This window comes from Orcinus orca, chromosome 15 (genome assembly GCF_937001465.1).
Source record: "Orcinus orca chromosome 15, mOrcOrc1.1, whole genome shotgun sequence".
In the NCBI taxonomy this organism is placed as follows: Eukaryota; Metazoa; Chordata; class Mammalia; order Artiodactyla; family Delphinidae; genus Orcinus; species Orcinus orca.
In genome coordinates, this window is record NC_064573.1 from 88,462,304 (window position 1) to 88,478,399 (window position 16,096).

The 16,096-nt window shown below is 62.9% G+C and overlaps 1 protein-coding gene and 1 long non-coding RNA gene across 5 annotated transcripts in view; one reads left to right on the plus strand and one right to left on the minus strand.

Moving 5' to 3' along the window:
- Window positions 1-3,098: 3,098 nt before the first annotated feature.
- The window catches only part of MMP17 (matrix metallopeptidase 17), a 49,140-nt gene continuing 36,142 nt past the window's right edge, over window positions 3,099-16,096 (plus strand). For 2 of the 4 annotated variants that reach the window (XM_049698651.1, XM_033440647.2), the window contains exons 1-4: window positions 9,949-13,106; window positions 13,892-14,021; window positions 14,504-14,787; window positions 15,718-15,894. In XM_049698651.1, the coding sequence (XP_049554608.1) occupies window positions 12,707-13,106; window positions 13,892-14,021; window positions 14,504-14,787; window positions 15,718-15,894 (991 nt within the window). In that variant the 5' untranslated portion in view covers window positions 9,949-12,706. Of the gene's footprint in view, window positions 3,372-9,948; window positions 13,107-13,891; window positions 14,022-14,503; window positions 14,788-15,717; window positions 15,895-16,096 lie in introns of those variants that run through there. The other 2 variants (XM_033440646.2, XM_033440645.2) reach the window with 2 other exon arrangements.
- LOC125961329 (uncharacterized) lies at window positions 6,590-8,435 on the minus strand. Its single transcript, XR_007471939.1, has 3 exons — window positions 8,297-8,435; window positions 6,875-7,001; window positions 6,590-6,726 (listed from the first exon to the last, which is right to left on the minus strand). It is a non-coding gene; the product is annotated as an uncharacterized LOC125961329 (long non-coding RNA).

The window sequence follows — 16,096 nt, forward strand, 5'->3', positions numbered from 1 at the left end:
GTTTCCTGTGGCTGCAGTTAACTGTGACCACAAACCTAGTGGTGCAAAGTGAGGCACATTTGTTCTCCCCCAGTTCTGGAGTCCGGAGGTCTAGAGACAGTTTTGCTGGGCAGAAAGCAAGGTGTGAGCAGGGCTGGCTCCTTCTGGGGCCCCTGGGGAGGCTCTGCTCCTTGCCTTGTCCAGCTGCTAGAAGCACCTGCATCCCTCGGCGCCTGGCTGCATCGCTCCGACCTCTGCTTTCATCGCCCCGTGGCCTCCTCCCCTGACTCTGAGCCTCCCCCTCCTCCCTCTTTCAAGGGCCCTTGTGAGGACACTGCGACCACCCCCATCTCAAGATCTCTAACTTAATCACATCTGCAAGGCTCCCCTTACCACATAAGGGGACACATGGTGGATTCCAGGGATGGGGCCTGGAACCTCTGGGAGCCACTGTTCTACTTTGCACCCGATTCATCTATGCCCACCCCGCCAGGTGTCAGCCCCACAAGGGCAGGGATTCAGGCATGTGGCCAGTGCCCCATTGCTCTGCTGGACTGAAGGCCTGGGGCCTGGTCTAAGGGCACCACATCCCCTTGGGGCCCCATCTTGGAGCAGGGACCTCCTTGAGCAAGCTGACCTTTCCCATCCAACACACACATGCACCCTGCTCTTCCCACTGACCTTGAGTTACACAAGTAAACCAGGAATAGCTGCTCCTGGTAAGAATGTAAAACTGTGCTGAGACCCTGAAGGCCTTGGTCCCTTCACATCCTGGTATCTACCTGTTGGTCCTCATCTGGTCCCCTGAGCAGACCAAGCTCAGAAGAGATGACACGTGTGTTTGTACATGGTACACATGGTAAATGTAACTATGTCGTTGTTTTGTGGGGGTTTTCTGCTCTCTGCTTTTCTTCTTGTAATTTTTTTTTCACTCAACAATAGGTCTGAGTAGCGTCATTGGCACACCTGGATCTAGTTCACCCTTTCTCACTCAATGCAGTGTTCCATCTTTGGGGTACGTCCCAGCGCGGTCATCCCAGGGCGGCCACCAGCTTACACAGCACCTGCGGGTCTTAGAAAAGTGCCCATTTCTGCAGTGGGACATGACCCCACCGCAGCAAACACAGGCCGGCAAACGGGTGCAGCGGGACTCTGCCCGTCACCCTCGTCCTTGACCACAGCCAGCACCAGAGCACACAGTTAGGCAGTTTCTGGGTTTTTTTTTTTGGTTAACTATTACATCTCGCATCAGCTGTCTTGTGCAAAGATGGGCGTGTTTTTCCAGGGCAGACACCAAGAATGCTGGGCCGTAGAAAGTGTACATTTCAAACTTTAATAGCTGCTCCCTGATGGCCTCCCAGCGAGGCTGCACCAGTGGCACCCCCTCCAGCAGCACCAAAGTCCCCACTTCCCTCCGCGGTGAGTGATGATAGATGACTTTCTCAACGTCGCCCATCTGATGGGTGAAAAGTGGCCTCTCGTCAGCGCTTGTATTTGGGCCACATTCAAATGCCAGCATTCAGGGGCAGGCTCGAGGAGAAAACAGCAGCCGTGGTGCCACACAGCCCCCGCCACGAAGTGACACGTCCCCCGACACCAAGCATCCTTGGTTCCCGCACCGTCCACCAGGCACCGTCTGGACCTACCTAGCGAGAACCATGTCTGTCTGTCCACAGCTTCTGATGCTTGTAGCCCTGCCACGGCCACTGCCATGGCTCTTCACCGCCTTCAGGGCCTCCTACAGCTCCTCAGCCAGCGTCCCCTCTCAGGTGCAGGAAGAACTGTTACACCATGCGGTCGACTGCTCCGGTATCTCTTCCGAGCCCCTTGCGCCAGCCCTGGCTGCCACCCACCCTCCTTCACTCTGACGTCAGCATCTCAAAGTTCCTTTAGAAAACACCTTCCTTCCCATCGTCAGCGCAGCTGGTCCCGCTCGTCCTCCAGCCACATGCTTGGTTAGGGATGGGCACACGGCCCACAGCGTCCAATGAGAGATGGCCCTGGGACTGCGGCCTGAGAGTCGGTCGGCCGGGTTTGCTAATCTGGAAGAATGTCGGGGGCGGCTGCCCACTCTGTCTTTGCTGCCATTTGGCGAGATCTCGCCTGAGGATGAAGCCAACACAGAGATGGAGAGAGAAACCGTATTCTGATCATGTCCTGGTGCAACTTGATCCAGCTTTGCCTGACGTCAGCCTGCTCTGAGATGGCCTAGTTTAATGAGCCCATAAATTTCCTTTCCCTGACCAGAGCCAGGCTGAGCTAGGCTTTTGCCAGTAGCACTTGAGCAAAGTTGGGGCATGTGCCTGTGAACGGCCATCGTATGCAGGGTCTTCACTGCAAGTGATCTCAGCGGGTCAATATAACGGTCTTCTGAGCAGGCTTGGAGAGTAACAGCAGGGAAGGATGCGCAAGACCCCAGCCACGGGAGGACAGTGGAGAGGAGGCTCTGCCCGAAAACCCAGCCCTCAAACCCACAGCGACCACAGACCCACGGCCCTCGCTGACTCCCAGCTGCGCCCAGACCCCACCAGAGTCAGGGCCGCCGCCCGCGCCCCTCCTAGTCTCTCACCCCACCCCCTCCCGCAGTCCCTCCCGAGCTCCCACCCCCAGCCCCGCTGCAGCCCGGCTCCTCTCACGCCCCCAGCCCCTCTCTGCTCCCACCCCTACCCCGACCCCTCCCACTCTCCCTCCTCAACCGCCATCCGACCCCACCTCCCTTCTACCACGGTGCAAAGGCTCCCCCAGGCGTCCGCCGGGCGCGCTGCGGCTGCCGCTCCGGGTCCCCAGCCCTGACCGTGAAACAGTGCTTGGCGCGCGGGGTCCACGTACGAGCTGTCGGGCGGGAGGCGGGGTCCGTTCCCCGGAGGCCGGCACAGAGCCCCGGACTGTGCCCCCGTCTGCATGCCTCCGCCGCCCCGGGGCCGTCTGGGGACACTCAGGAAGTGTCTTCCTTCGGGCCGCCGCAGCCAAGGGGTCCCCGTGTGGACTCGCCGGGCGGGGCGTGGGTGAGCTCTGAGCATCCTCCAGGGGGCGCGGGACTCTGGCGGGAGCGGGGCGCGGGCCCTTTAAGGCGGAGGGAGGGAGCGCCGGCGGCGTTCATTAACATATATTAGCATGCCCCGCCCCGCCGCTGGGAGGCGGCGCAGGGCTCGGTCGGGCAGGCAGCCTGGCGCGGGCTCGGGGCGCGCGGGCGCGGGGCGCACGGGCGCGGGGACTGCCACCGCCGCGCCGTCCGCCCTGTGAGCGCGATGCGGCGCCGCGCCACCCGGGGGCCCGGCCCGCCACCTCCCTGGGCCCGGGTCCCGCCGCTGCCGCTGCTTCTGCTCGCGCTGGCCGCCCGTGGGGGCTGCGCTGCACCCGCGCCCCGAGCCGAGGACCTCAGCCTGGGAGTGGTGAGTGCGCGGCCGGGATGCAGGGCTCCCGCGGGCCGGGGAGACCCCACCGGGGCGCCTCGGTGCCTGCGGGAACTCGGACGCCCTGCACCCATTTCCTGGGCAGGAAGGCTGAGGCTGGGTCACAGTCTGAGTGTCTTACGCGCGCGCACCCGGGTCTGGGAAAGAGGCGGCGGGTCCCTCCCGGGCTCCGTGCGCTCAGAGCCCGCCGCAGTCGCCGGAGCCCGCGGAGGTTGGGGGCTCACTGGCCCCAGCCCCGTTACCGGCTCCGTGTAGCCCCAAAGGGGCCCCTGAGGCGGGTGGGACAGCAGTCGCAGCCGCCCAGAGCAGGGCGGTCCCGAGTGCGTTCCCCGTGGGAGTGGCGGGGGGGAGGGGTGCGCGCCCACAACCGAGAAAAAGACAGGGCTGCTGAGTGTGGGCGCCCCGGAAAGTCGGTGGTTTCGAGTTTGCTCCGTTGAGGATGTTGAAGACGTTGGGGAGCAAGGGAGCCGGCCTCCCAGCCCCCCGCTGGGCATGGATCTTGGCCCAAGTCCCTGTCTCCTTCCACCCCCAGGGTGGCCAGCCCTGCCTTGCCACCCTTGTCCCTGTCCTGAGCCTGCTGGAGTCCCCCTCCCATTCCCAGGCTCGGATGTAGCCGTCCCGCCTTCTCCTGCGCCCCTCCCTCAGTATCAGCTGTCCCACTGGCTTGGAAACCATACTGGGGGACTGCGCAGTGTCTTCTTCCCACAGCCCCTCCCCCTTTCAGCCCGCCAGGCTTGGAGCCTCCTCTTCGGGACCTGGAAGATTTAGATCAGACTTCATGGGTCTCGCCACCCCCGGGCCCCGGGAGGCCAGGCGAGGGCGAGAGCAGGGCGGTGGATGAAGCAGATTCCTTCTGAGGCTTCCGCCCCTGCAGTTGCCCTCACTTGCACCCATGAAGGGACAGGGCCGGGGACCTTGCTCCCTGCCTCCGCCCCCGGCCCACGGCAGTCTCCTAAAGGGGTGCTGAAAAGGCTCCTCTCCCAGGCCAGTGGCATTCTCGAGCTCCGGGTGGCTTTCAGGCCAGTGCAGGCGTTTGGGCGGCATCTGCAGCCCCGTGGTTGGCAGGACTCGGCCACCCCCGCCCAGCTGCCACAACCCCTGCAGCCGCCTGCGGGGGAACGACCACAATCCCTGCTGTCTGCATCCAGACGCCAGAGGGTCCCCAGCGCCGCTTCCTCCCAGCCAAACTGCTCTGAAATCGGGGTGCCTTTGCCCACCTCCTCCGGGCCCTGGGGTGTCTGAGGGCATCAAGTCTCTAGGTCTGGGCTGGGTGGTAGTAGAACCAGGCTCCCACCTTCCAGCTGTGAGGGGCCCCACGGGAGGGTTCCTGGGGGTCGGGCCCGCACGCTCAGGGCGTGGAGCTCCTGGCCCAGCCAAGGGCGTGTGTCTCGCCCAGGGCTGTTCTGAAGTTTCTCGCCGCCCACCCAGAGGAAGCGGGTCAGGTGCACACTCCGGCTCCTGGCTTGCACCGCCATGCCTCCGCCTCTCCCTGCTCCCCTGGGTTCCCCGGCAACGGGGCACTGGGCAGGGGACGTGGCTCCCCAGCCTGGAGCCCCAGAGACAGCAGGGCCCTGGTATACGACCCGGCGCATAAAGAGCAGAGGATGCTGCCCTTGCCCAGAGAGACCCCCGCCCCACCCAGGGAAGGCCAGGACCTCTCCAGCCTGAGTGAGAGAAACCTTCCTGCCTCCTGCCCCCGACTTGCGGGCCGAGGGCGGTCTCTGGTGGCCTTCGGGGGAATGACACCTCAGCGCATCAGACCCGGAGGTGCCGGAAGGCTGGGAGTACCAGCAGGGATTTGCGGGGAGGAGGGAGGACTCCCCTCCACCCAGCTCTGCACGCTGCCCCCAGGGGCCCACTGACTGGATATTCAGATCTAGGGCTGCCAGTGAGGAGAAGGGCCCCTTTGTAAGTGTGACCCAGCTTCTGCCAGACAGAGCCGTGCCCAGCGGGTCTCTTGTGCGCTGGCTGTCCCCGGGAGGGGGCTCCCCAGCCCAGCCCGCCCGAGCCTCAGAGGAGAACAAAGCACCGGATTGAGGCCTGACGCGCCGGTCCAACGGTGGGCTTTCAGGCCTCGGCGAGCGGGACAAAAGAGCCCCGTGCCCTCCTGGGGTTGTCGACTGAGCCGCAAGTCCTTCTGGGCCCGTTTTCATTATTTTATTTCTGAGTAGGTAGTACCCACAGCAGAATATTCAGACCATGCAGAAGGGTCTGCAGGGGCCGTTGTCTCCCTCATTTCCTGAGGATCCTTCCAGAGGTTGTCTGGGCACGTAAAAGGGCATGGGGACCTCGGTCCCTTATTTCTACGGATGACGACCTGCTGCCCACTGCCGCGCGCCCTGCGGTTTTCACTTCCCAGTCTATCCTGGAGAACGGTCCGTGTTGGAACGTCTCGGTCCTCCTGGTTCTTTCTTTCCACCCGTCGCATTTCACTGCACGGACAGGCAGGCTGTTCCTAATAGTTCGCCATAGCCAGGAGCTGCCAGGACGCCCGCTTACTGCGACGTGAGTATGTGAGGGACCCATGCTGGGGGAGCCCAGGTGACAGGTATGCACGTAACGTATCGTATGTTGGCAGATTCGCCACCGTCCTCTAAAGTTTGTTCTCAGGTTTCTATCCCAGCAACAAAGTCTGTGAGCTCTTGTGCCTTGTACCACGCGTGCTGGCAGGTCTTTTGATGTCTGACACCCAGACGGTGACAGTGGCTTGTGGCTGAGAGTATGTGAGGGTGGCCGGGAGTAGCGGCCCAGGGGGCTGGGCAGGGGCTGGAGCTCCTGTGAGCATGTATCCCCCTCCAGGGGGTAGGGAGGGGGGTGGCGGGGGTGACCATCACCCTGGCCTCAGCCAGTCGCCTCTGGGTCCCCAGCAAGCGTCTGGCACCTCGGTGCACTCAGGACCCGTATCAGACCTGGCTTGGGGCCGGGAACACCCTCTCGGCTGCAGTCAGGGAACCCAACCGAGGGGACCAGGGATGGTGTCACTGAGCCGCCCAGAGGGGAGCCTCGCCTCCAGGTTCCCCTCCCAGAGCTTAGGACCCAACTGGGCCCCTTCCCGACCCTGGAGGCACGTTGTCAACAAGTGAGTCGTTTCCCAGACACTCATGGCCTAGGGCGTCTGGATGACTGAGAAGTCTTTGTGGTGCTTTCGGGGGCCTGTGGCGTGGGCGGGACCGCCCTGGCCGCCTGTGGTCTGAGCCCCGGGACTGTGGAAGCTGACTAAACAGGCTGGCGAGCAGCCTGGCAGCTGAGGAAATGTCGTTGCTCTTTCAAGGGGCTCCGGGGCCAGCCTCTGCTCACAGCCTGCGATCTGAGCGTTGGGCCTCAGTCTCCTCGTCTGTAAAGTGGGGCCATGAGAGCGGGGCAGTGGGGACGTTCCCTGGGTGATGCCCCTGAATCTCTCACCACAGCGTCTGCAGGCAGTAAGCTGCCTTCGTGTTCTGAGGAGGGGGTGTGGGAACAGGGACAAGGGCTTGAGGGCTCACCAGGGTCCTCCCTGATGCAGTGCCTTCCTGGGGGTTTGCGAGGGTGCTTTGCGTGCATGTGGTTTTTGCCTCTCGGTTAATGGTGGCTCGGAGCTTCCAGTGAGATGCTCTGGGTGCAGGGCCTCTGCTGAGCACGGGAGGGGTGACGGGTGCGTCTGTCACACGCTAGCCGACAGCCTGCTGTGTCCCTCCCAGGCACTGTCCAGCTCTCAGGAGGGATGGATAGTGGCCTGGGCAGGATGCGGGACCCACTTCCCCCTTTCCCTGGCCCGCCTGCCCACTCCTCCATCCTCTCTTCCCTCTGTACCCCAGTCCTACCAGTTCCTTTCTGCTCCCTGAACTTCCAAGGCTGGTTCCTGCCCCAGGGCCTTTGCACAAGCTGTTCCCACTGCCATGAATTCTCACCTCGGCTCATCATCTGGCCGGCTCCTTCTCATCCTTCAGGTGCCACCCCCCCGAGCACCCATTTAAGGAGCCCCTCCACCCTGTCTCACTTCCCCTCATAGCACAGCGGTCCTGGGAATAGGCCCTGAAGCCAGATAGCCTGGGTTCCCCTCCCAGCTCTGCACTGTCTGGCTGTGTGACCGTGGGCAAGTGTCCTGACCTCTCTGCACCTGTTTCCTCATCTGTAAAATGGTCATAATAATAGCGCCCACCTGTAAGATCATTTCAGTAGTTCTCTGTTGAGCGCCTACTGTGTGCCAAGTGGGAACTGAACCCCACAGACCCCTGTTCTCACAGCTTTCCCCTGTGGGTGCTGTGAGTAATTGAGCAGCGCTCAATAATCGTTGGCCATTAGGATCACTAATCATTTATCATCTGTGACACTTATCACGTGTTTATCTTTGGCTTTCTGTGCAAGACTGTCCCTCCTGCGTAGACAGCAGGACGGTGTCTCCCCAGACCTTCCCTGTCCCCCCGGCACCTGGCACAGGGATCCCTCGGTGAGGGTGTCGGATGGACGGGTGGACCGTCAGAGGAGGTTCTGGGAGCATCCCCCTGGGGAAGATGCTGGGGCAAGGGGTCATCCCAACCGCCAGCAGCCCCTGGAGGAAGACGCACCCTGCCGGGGGGCCACCAACTCCTTTAGCTCTGGGTCTTTAGCGCCCGGACGGCCAAGTGGGTCAGACACAGACTTGAGCCAGAGCTGCGCCCTGTGACCGTGAGCCATTTCCGCAGCTGCACGTGGAGGTGATGGTGACACCGCCCCCGTGGGTGCTGAGCAGTGAGTGGGTGAAGGTGCAGAGCCGGCGGCACGCAGTGGGTGCCGAAGGGCCTGTTACTGTTTGGGGGTGGGGGTGGGCGCTCTAAAGCCACTGCCCGCCCGCCTCCGCTCCCCCAGCGCTGTGACGGTGTCTGCACTGCCCTGGGCCTCCGTTTCCTCAACTGTGCCGTGGGGCTAACGACACCCGCTCTCCATACCCACTCCAGACAAGGCTGGCGGAATCCAGTTAGAGACGGAGGGCGAAGGGGGCGCCGACAGTTCAGCCGCCGTCCCCACTGTCCCGGCCAGACACGGGCCCCTCACGGGGCATCGGCGAGCCGACAGGCGTCCCGGGGTCCCGGTGGCTTCGCTCCGGTCCTGCTCCCACGGCCAGCGCATGCGGCGAGCCCTCATTTCCCCCCTGTAAGTGGGGACAGCAGTGGCCAGGCCTGGGGCTGTGGGAGGGACCTGCGGGGGCACTGCACACAGTAAGCACTTCTTGTTTACCGGCACCGGCGCCGTAAAGCACGTCGCAGCGCGGCCTTCCCTCGCCCACTGGTCCACCCGTCTGTGGAAGGTTGGTTTGCTGCGCCTCCTGGGAGCCAGCACCGAGGCCGCCGGTGCCTGCACTTGACGGCTGACCTGCTGGGCCGAGGGCCGCTCAAGACGTGAACACGGGGCCGCTCCGTGGCGGCGATGGCCCACTGGCCTGTGACTGCGGAGGTCAGGAGGGGGTTCTGTGGTGTGTGCGTTAAACATCGTTAAACATCGTTAACGCTGTGAACGAATGCACGTTGTGTCAACCAGCGATAAATGACATAGAGAAAAACAAGACCAGGCGGGGGCTGGGCAGGGCGAATGGGAAAGCCACGGGAGGGATGGTAGGTGACTGCATTTGCGGGAGGGGCCGGCGCCCCACTTCCTGCCAGTGCCTTGGGCAGGACACCCACCTCTCTGGGCCTCGGTTTCCCCATCTGCAGTAATGGCTCAGCTCACGGGGGTCCTTGCGGGGAGGAGGGTGAGAGCATGTCCTTGGCTGTTAGCGATTCTCCAAGGCGGGGCAGCCCCTGCGGGTTTGGGGCTCCCCTCGCTCCCACCCCTCCCCCCTCCCCTCAGCCTTCTGGAAAGTTCACCCTCTGCCCACACAGCCTCGTTGCCCTGGAGACACGGTAGCCGTGGTGACAGTGAAGGGAGGACCAGTGGATGAGCACAGGAGGGGGCTGGCCCAGGCGACCCACAGGCTCTGCAGGGTATTGGGGGGCAAGGGGCAGGGCCCCCACCCCAGGGGCCGTCCTCATGTGGGCACCACTGCGGTGGGTGCAGGGATCGGGGCTGCGCGGGCTCCAGGGGCAGCTGAGGCAGGGCTTTTGTCAGCCTTCGCCCCATGCAAGGACCCAGCCCTGAGGACGGGCTCTCAGCCTGGTTCCTCTGTGATGTTCCAGCGTGTACGTACTACCAGGAAAAAAAGTGAAACCCCGGCCCTTCGGGAATTTGCTTGTCTCCCCTGAAGAGGGGAACGAGCTGGCAGGGCGAGAGGGAGAGAGAAAGAGAGAGAGAAAGGGGCTGTCCAAGACGCCCCCTCCCTCACAGGGCTCTAGGGTGACTGTTCCTTCCCAGCAGGGATGGGGGCTTCTTGTCGGGGACACTTGTGTTTCCACTGAAGGCAGAACAGGATGGCTCAGGCTGGGCTAGGGTCCCCGTGGGTTCTTCAGGCCCCCCGATCCACGCATCACCTGAGGGCCGGTGGCTGCCAGGGGCTCGTCCTGTTGTCAGACACCTCCTGAGGATTTCCCCCAGCGAGCCGTCCAGGAATCGACACAGAAGCCCACCGCCACTGGTGGGGCCACAGGGAGGAGGTGGGCCCGGGGTATGAAGAGAAGGGACGGGCTTTGCGATGGGGGAGGGAGCTGCGCTGGGGGCAGGTGGGATGTCTGAGCCCAAGCCTGCGGGGAAAGGGGGAGGGAGCCCCTGCCTCCCGCCAGCCCCTCAGATCTGGTCCCTTCTTGTGCTCCTGCGTGCAGCAGGAGCTGCAAGCTGCAGTGCCCAGGGCCCGGGCAGGCGCCAGCAGCTGCCGGCCGCGGTCGGAGCAGAGCTTGTCCCAGGCTGGCGCAGGCCCTCAGCTCTGCCCTTGTTCTGACCTGTAGCTGAAACCTCCTGCTTTTCAATGTTAGCAGACGTTTCCAAACCACCTGAGGTGCTCTTGAGGCCTGAAGCCCAAAGATGCGCTTGGCCTTCGGGCCAGGCTGCCCAGCACCAGCGGGCGCAGCTCCTCTGTGAGCCCCATGGAGCCCCGCGAGGGCTCAGAGCGGGGCTCTGCTACGATCAGACGCCCAGCTGTTATCCCAGCCTAGAAGGGGACAGCCGGGAGACGGGTGGTCCCCCCAGGCTGTCTCAGCCCCTGCCCACCCAAAGCAACTGGCCTGGGTGGGGAAAGGCGCTTGCCTGGGTGGACCATTACCTGGTAAGGAGAGTGGGGACAGCATCGTCACCCAGCATCATGTACGGTCTGAGGACACCCCGGAGGGATTCCTCGTGGTGCTGGGCGCCTCCAGGCTCTGTAGCTCAGTCCTGCAGTCTTAACAAAGAGCTGCAGAGTGTGTGTGTTTTCTGACTTTCCGAAAGAAAACGGCAGCATCAAAACCTTAAAGCACATGTAAAACTTTCCCCCAAGATGTGTAGCCACAAGCACACATTTTTAAAATAATTTTTATTGGAGTATAGTTGACTTACAATGTCGCGTTAGTTTCTGTTAGTACAGCAAAGTGGATACAAATACACATCTGTAACCGGGAATGCTCTCAGACACTGATTAGCCGGGGGACTCAGTATATCCTGTTGACGGGTGACGGGATGCATTTAAATGTGTTTGAAGTGATGTGAAGGGCGGTCCTCCCAAAAGAAGGGTGCTCAGGGTGGCAGAGGCCTCAACAGCACAGCCGGCAGAGCCGGGTCGGGGTGAGCCTGCCCGGCCCTCGTGCTCCCCTCGTCTGGGCACAGGATGTCACCCGGGTGTCCACCGGGAGCGCCCCTTGGTTGCTGTGCACTGTGCTGCCTGGGTCGAGGGGGGTCTCCTGGTCCCCCAGTTCTGTGCATTCTGGGGGTTCCTTCAGGAGTTGGGGAGGAGGTAACGGAACAGAGAGAACCCCAGCAAGGACTCAGTGTTTCCTGGAAAGGAGGGAATCCAGCTAGTCTGCTGCAGGTGTATGCAAATTATATGCAAATCATTGAGGACCCTCCTGGTCAGTTACATTCCCTGGGAATTCCAGGAGGATAGACCCCCTCCCACTGAGCACCCTCTGGGCCCCCTGTGGGGTCAGATCCCTGGGGCGGGGAGTCCTCAGGCAGGGGCTGCAAACTCGCAAGCTTCTGGGGGCCCTGCAGGTAGCATAAATGAATCGAAGATTTTTTACATGTCCACCAAAAAAAAAAACAATAGACCTGCAAGTCGGTGCATTTCTTAAAGCCTAGTCTGGGAGGGGGTGGAGCTCAGAGAATCTCCCAAACCCTGCCTTCCACCCACCTGTGGGTCATCTGAAGCTGGCTGATGAGCCCACCCCTGGCATTGCGTCCATATGGCTGAATGCTTTTTTTTTTTTATCCTTTAGGACATTTATTTATTTATTTATTTTGGCTGCGTTGGGTCTTTGTTGCTGCACGCGGGCTTCCTCTAGTTGTAGCGAGGGGGGCTACTCTTCGCTGCAGTGCGCGGGCCTCTCACTGCAGTGGCCTCTCACTGCAGTGGCCTCTCGTTGCAGAGCACGGACGGGCTCTAGGTGTGCGGGCTTCAGTAGTTGTGGCACGTGGGCTCAGTAGTTGTGGCTCACAGGCTCTAGAGCGCAGGCTCAGTAGTTGTGGCGCACGGGCTTAGTTGCTCTGCGGCATGTGGGATCTTCCCGGACCGGGGCTCAAACCCGTGTCCCCTGCATCGGCAGGCGGATTCTCAACCACTGCCGCCAGGGAAGCCCGGCTGAGTGCTTTTTATGGGATTGTCACATGGCTTGGGAAGTGGGCATGAGCGCCGTGTGGCAGCTGAAGAAACAGAAGCCCCCCAGGAGGTCCCCACAGATGGCATCAGTGCCTCCCTGTCCCCTGGCCCCCCACAGATGGTAAAGGGGTTCTATGTGTGTCCGTGGTATAAAGGGTTGCCCCCCATTCCTGCTCAGAGGACCCCCACTGGGGCACTTTGCATCAGAGCTGTCCGCTGACAACACACACCTTATATGGAGGGTAACTGTGTCAGGGCTGATGTGAGCATTTCCACGTTCTAACTCTTTATATCCTCACATCCATAGGCGAGGAAACAGCCCAGAGGGGGTGTGACTTGCCTCAGTTGCACAGTGAGGAGGGGGCTGGGTGGGATTTGCACCCAGGCAGCCTCGCTCCAGAGTCTGGGCTCTTAACTACTGTGCACATGCAGCTCATAACCAGATTCCTAAAACCAGATTCTGAGCCCATTGCCCTTCTCAGCATGGGTTTCAGACCTTGGGTCCTAAACTGCTGCCTCACAAGCCAGCTCCGGGCCTGAATTGGGCGCTCACGATGTTAAATAACCTTTTAAAAATCTCACTTCCGGAAGTGTCCCCTGGGCATTTTGCTGCCTCAGGAGGAGTGAGGTGGGGCAGGCTGCCATGAGCAGTCGCACAGGTTGTGCACTGCTCAAACCCACCCATCTAAGGGGCATCAAGTTTATTAAGACACTTAGGCAAGGAAGGAGCATGAGACGCCCTGTGGGCTACTGGGCAGGGGCTGGAGTGTTGATCAGGGCTAGGAGAGGCCTGCCCCTCCCCGCAGTGATGGCCCCAGGCAGGTGGCTCTTCTGTGGGGCTGAGCTCCCCCTCCACCCCTCACTGTACTCTCTGCCCGCAGGAGTGGCTGAGCAGGTTCGGCTACCTGCCCCCGGCAGACCCCGACACAGGGCAGCTGCAGACGCCAGAAGAGCTGTCCAAGGCCATCGTGGCCATGCAGCAGTTCGGAGGCCTGGAGGCCACTGGCGTCCTGGGTCAGTTCTCAGGGTGCAGTGGGAGATGGGTGAGCTGAGCCCAGTTCCTCCTAACTGCCCCCTCCAGCCTGCCCTGCTCTCCTGGGATGGAGGGAGGATTCCCGCCGCATGGGATCCCTCCGTCATCCCCTCCCCGTCCCCGGCCGTGGGCACAGCAGGGGGTGAGTGTGTACCAGCCGCACCCAGACCCCCTTTCCACACTTTCAGTGGGGTCTCAAACTCCATGCCACGGGCCAGGCAGGCCAGCTGTCGGAGTGGGGTCTGGCCACCCATGCCCCAGTTGAGTCGCCCCATTGGGGTGCTAGGCCTGTGCTGTTGAAACTGCCCGCTTTCCAGGAGAAACCAGAGATCTGGGGGGTTTATGTGAGCACCCCACTTTTTACATTTTGGCTACAAATTCCAATTTTGTAAAGACTTTTCGAAGGGCCAGCTGATCAAAACATGGCTGTCCCCGGGCCTCTCGGGAGTAGACACGTGTGTCACACACAGACCCGGTCGGGTGTGTGTCCCGTGAGATGCAGGGAACGTTGGCCGACGGTCCGAGTTGGGGCCGTGCCCCCTCCGACTGCTCAGATCCCTGCCGTACGTCAGTGAATGCTTTGAAAGCCCCCACTCCTGGCCTGTGGACGCACCCCTGGCAGGGGGGCCCGACATAGCTGGAGGCCTGGGCCTCGTCCCCCCAGACCTGGTGCAGAGCGAGGGGCCGGGACTGGAGCTTGGGGCCAGCTCTCGGGGAGCTGCTGGGAATCCCCGGTTGGGGGTGCGCGTGCGCTGGGCCTGGCTCCTGACCCCCGCCCGCCCGCCCGCCCTGCAGATGAGGCCACCCTGGCGCTGATGAGAACCCCACGCTGTTCCCTCCCTGACCTCCCAGCCGCAGCCCCGGCTCGAAGGACGCGCCAGGCTCCGGCCCCGACCAAGTGGAGGAAGAGGAACCTGTCATGGAGGTGGGCAGGCGGGGCTCCACTGGGCCTGGCCTTTCCGGGGGTCTGGGCGTCGGCCAAAATGAGCACCCACAGACCGGGGCTTAAGAGACAGGAATTTATCCTCTCGGTTCTGGAGGCCAGAAACCCGAGGTCCAGGGGCCACAGGTCCCTTGGAGGCTGTGAGGGAGAATCCGGCCCCGCCCCTGTCCGGGTGCCGCCAGCAGCCCTGGGCCCGTGGCTCTGATCCTGGCTTCCGTCTTCACGTGTCCTCCTTCCGCGTCTGTGGCCCCTCCTGTCTGTTGTGAGGACACCACTGGATTTAGGGCCGCCCTATTCCAGGATGAGCTCATCTCCATCCCCGCCCCAAACCCCCTTTCCAAATAAGGGCCCCGGTGCCCCCCACCGCCGCGGGGCAAGCTGTTCCAGGGAGCGCACTCCAGCCTGGGGCGGGGGCACTGGGCCTGTCCCTGTGACCGACCCGGCTCTGGCCCCGCCTGCCCCAGGGTCCGCACGTTCCCGCGGGACTCGCCCCTGGGCCGCGACACGGTGCGCGCGCTCATGCACTACGCGCTCAAAGTCTGGAGCGACCTCACGCCCCTGAACTTCCACGAGGTGGCCGGCAGCGCCGCCGACATCCAGATCGACTTCTCCACAGCTGACCACAACGACCGCTACCCCTTCGACGGCCCCGGCGGCGCGGTGGCCCACGCCTTCCTCCCGGGCGACCACCACACCGCAGGGGACACCCACTTTGACGATGACGAGGCCTGGACGTTCCGCTCCTCAGGTGCGTCCGGGTTGGGGTGGCCCTGGGGACCCCGCATGACCCCCAGCCCCTGACAGAGCCCACGATGGTGTAGGGAGCCACACCAGCCCCCCAGGAAGAGGAAACCGCCACGCGTCCCCTGCCTAAAGCCGTGGGCACCTGTCCAGCTCAGGACAGCTCTGCCTCCAGCCGTCTCTGCACGGGCAACCCACCTGGCGGACCCGGGCTGGGCTCGCAGGCCTGGGACGTGACTCCGTGAGCCAGGCTTATCCTCCCCCTGGTCCAGCTCCCAAGCGGGAGTGCAAGCTTGGAAGGCCTCTGAGGCCTCGGCACGCCATCACTTCTGCTAAGTCCCATTGGCCAAAGGAGTCACGGGCCCCCAGCTTCAAGGCGGGACGAGGGGCAGAGCCGCGTGGCACAGGCTGCAGGTGCGGGCGGGGAAGACGGGGGCCTCGTGGCGTGAGTCTATATCCCAGGCTGGGGAGCCCATCCCGGCTGGAGGAGCCAGAAGTGGCCCCGTAGAACCTGTGGGTTTTATGCCTCGATGGGAGCCCAGGCCCGTCCTGTGGGGCCTGGAGCATCTATTCAGTGCTGTGGGGTTGAGGGAGCTTACAGTGACCCCTGTAACTTGGGATCCTGACGGCCAGCAAGGCCTGAAATATTTACCACGTGGCCCGTACAGAATAGTTTGCCAACTTTACTGTGAGGGCCACGTGGGAGGTGAGGGGGACCAAGAGACCCCCAGGGCCCGAGAGGCCCCTGTGAACTCCACAGGGCCTCCTGGGAAGCAGACAAGCCCTGAGTGACTCCATAGGACCCGTCTGTCAGGACCGGGGCCTCCTCTGTAACCAGCTTGGCGGACTCATCTCACCTCACCCCACGGGTCCCGTCCCCGTGGCCCAGCAGGAGCTGGCGGTGCCTCCCTGGGCTCACTGGCTCCTGTGTCCCCAGATGCCCACGGCATGGACCTGTTCGCAGTGGCTGTCCACGAGTTTGGCCACGCCATCGGGCTGAGCCATGTGGCGGCCACACGCTCCATCATGCAGCCGTACTACCAGGGCCCGGTGGGTGACCCGCTGCGCTACGGGCTCCCCTATGAGGACAGGGTACGCGTCTGGCAGCTGTACGGTGAGTCCCCCCCAGAGCCGTCACGGGTCACCCGGGGATGGGGACAGCGATGCTGGGGACCCCAGAGCACAGAGCCCCACGGCAGAAATGCCGGGGACGCCAGAGCACAGAGCCCCACGGCAGAAATGCCGGGGACCCCCGAGCACAGAGCCCCACGGCAGAAATGCCGGGGACCCCAGAGCACAGAGCCCCACGGCAGAAA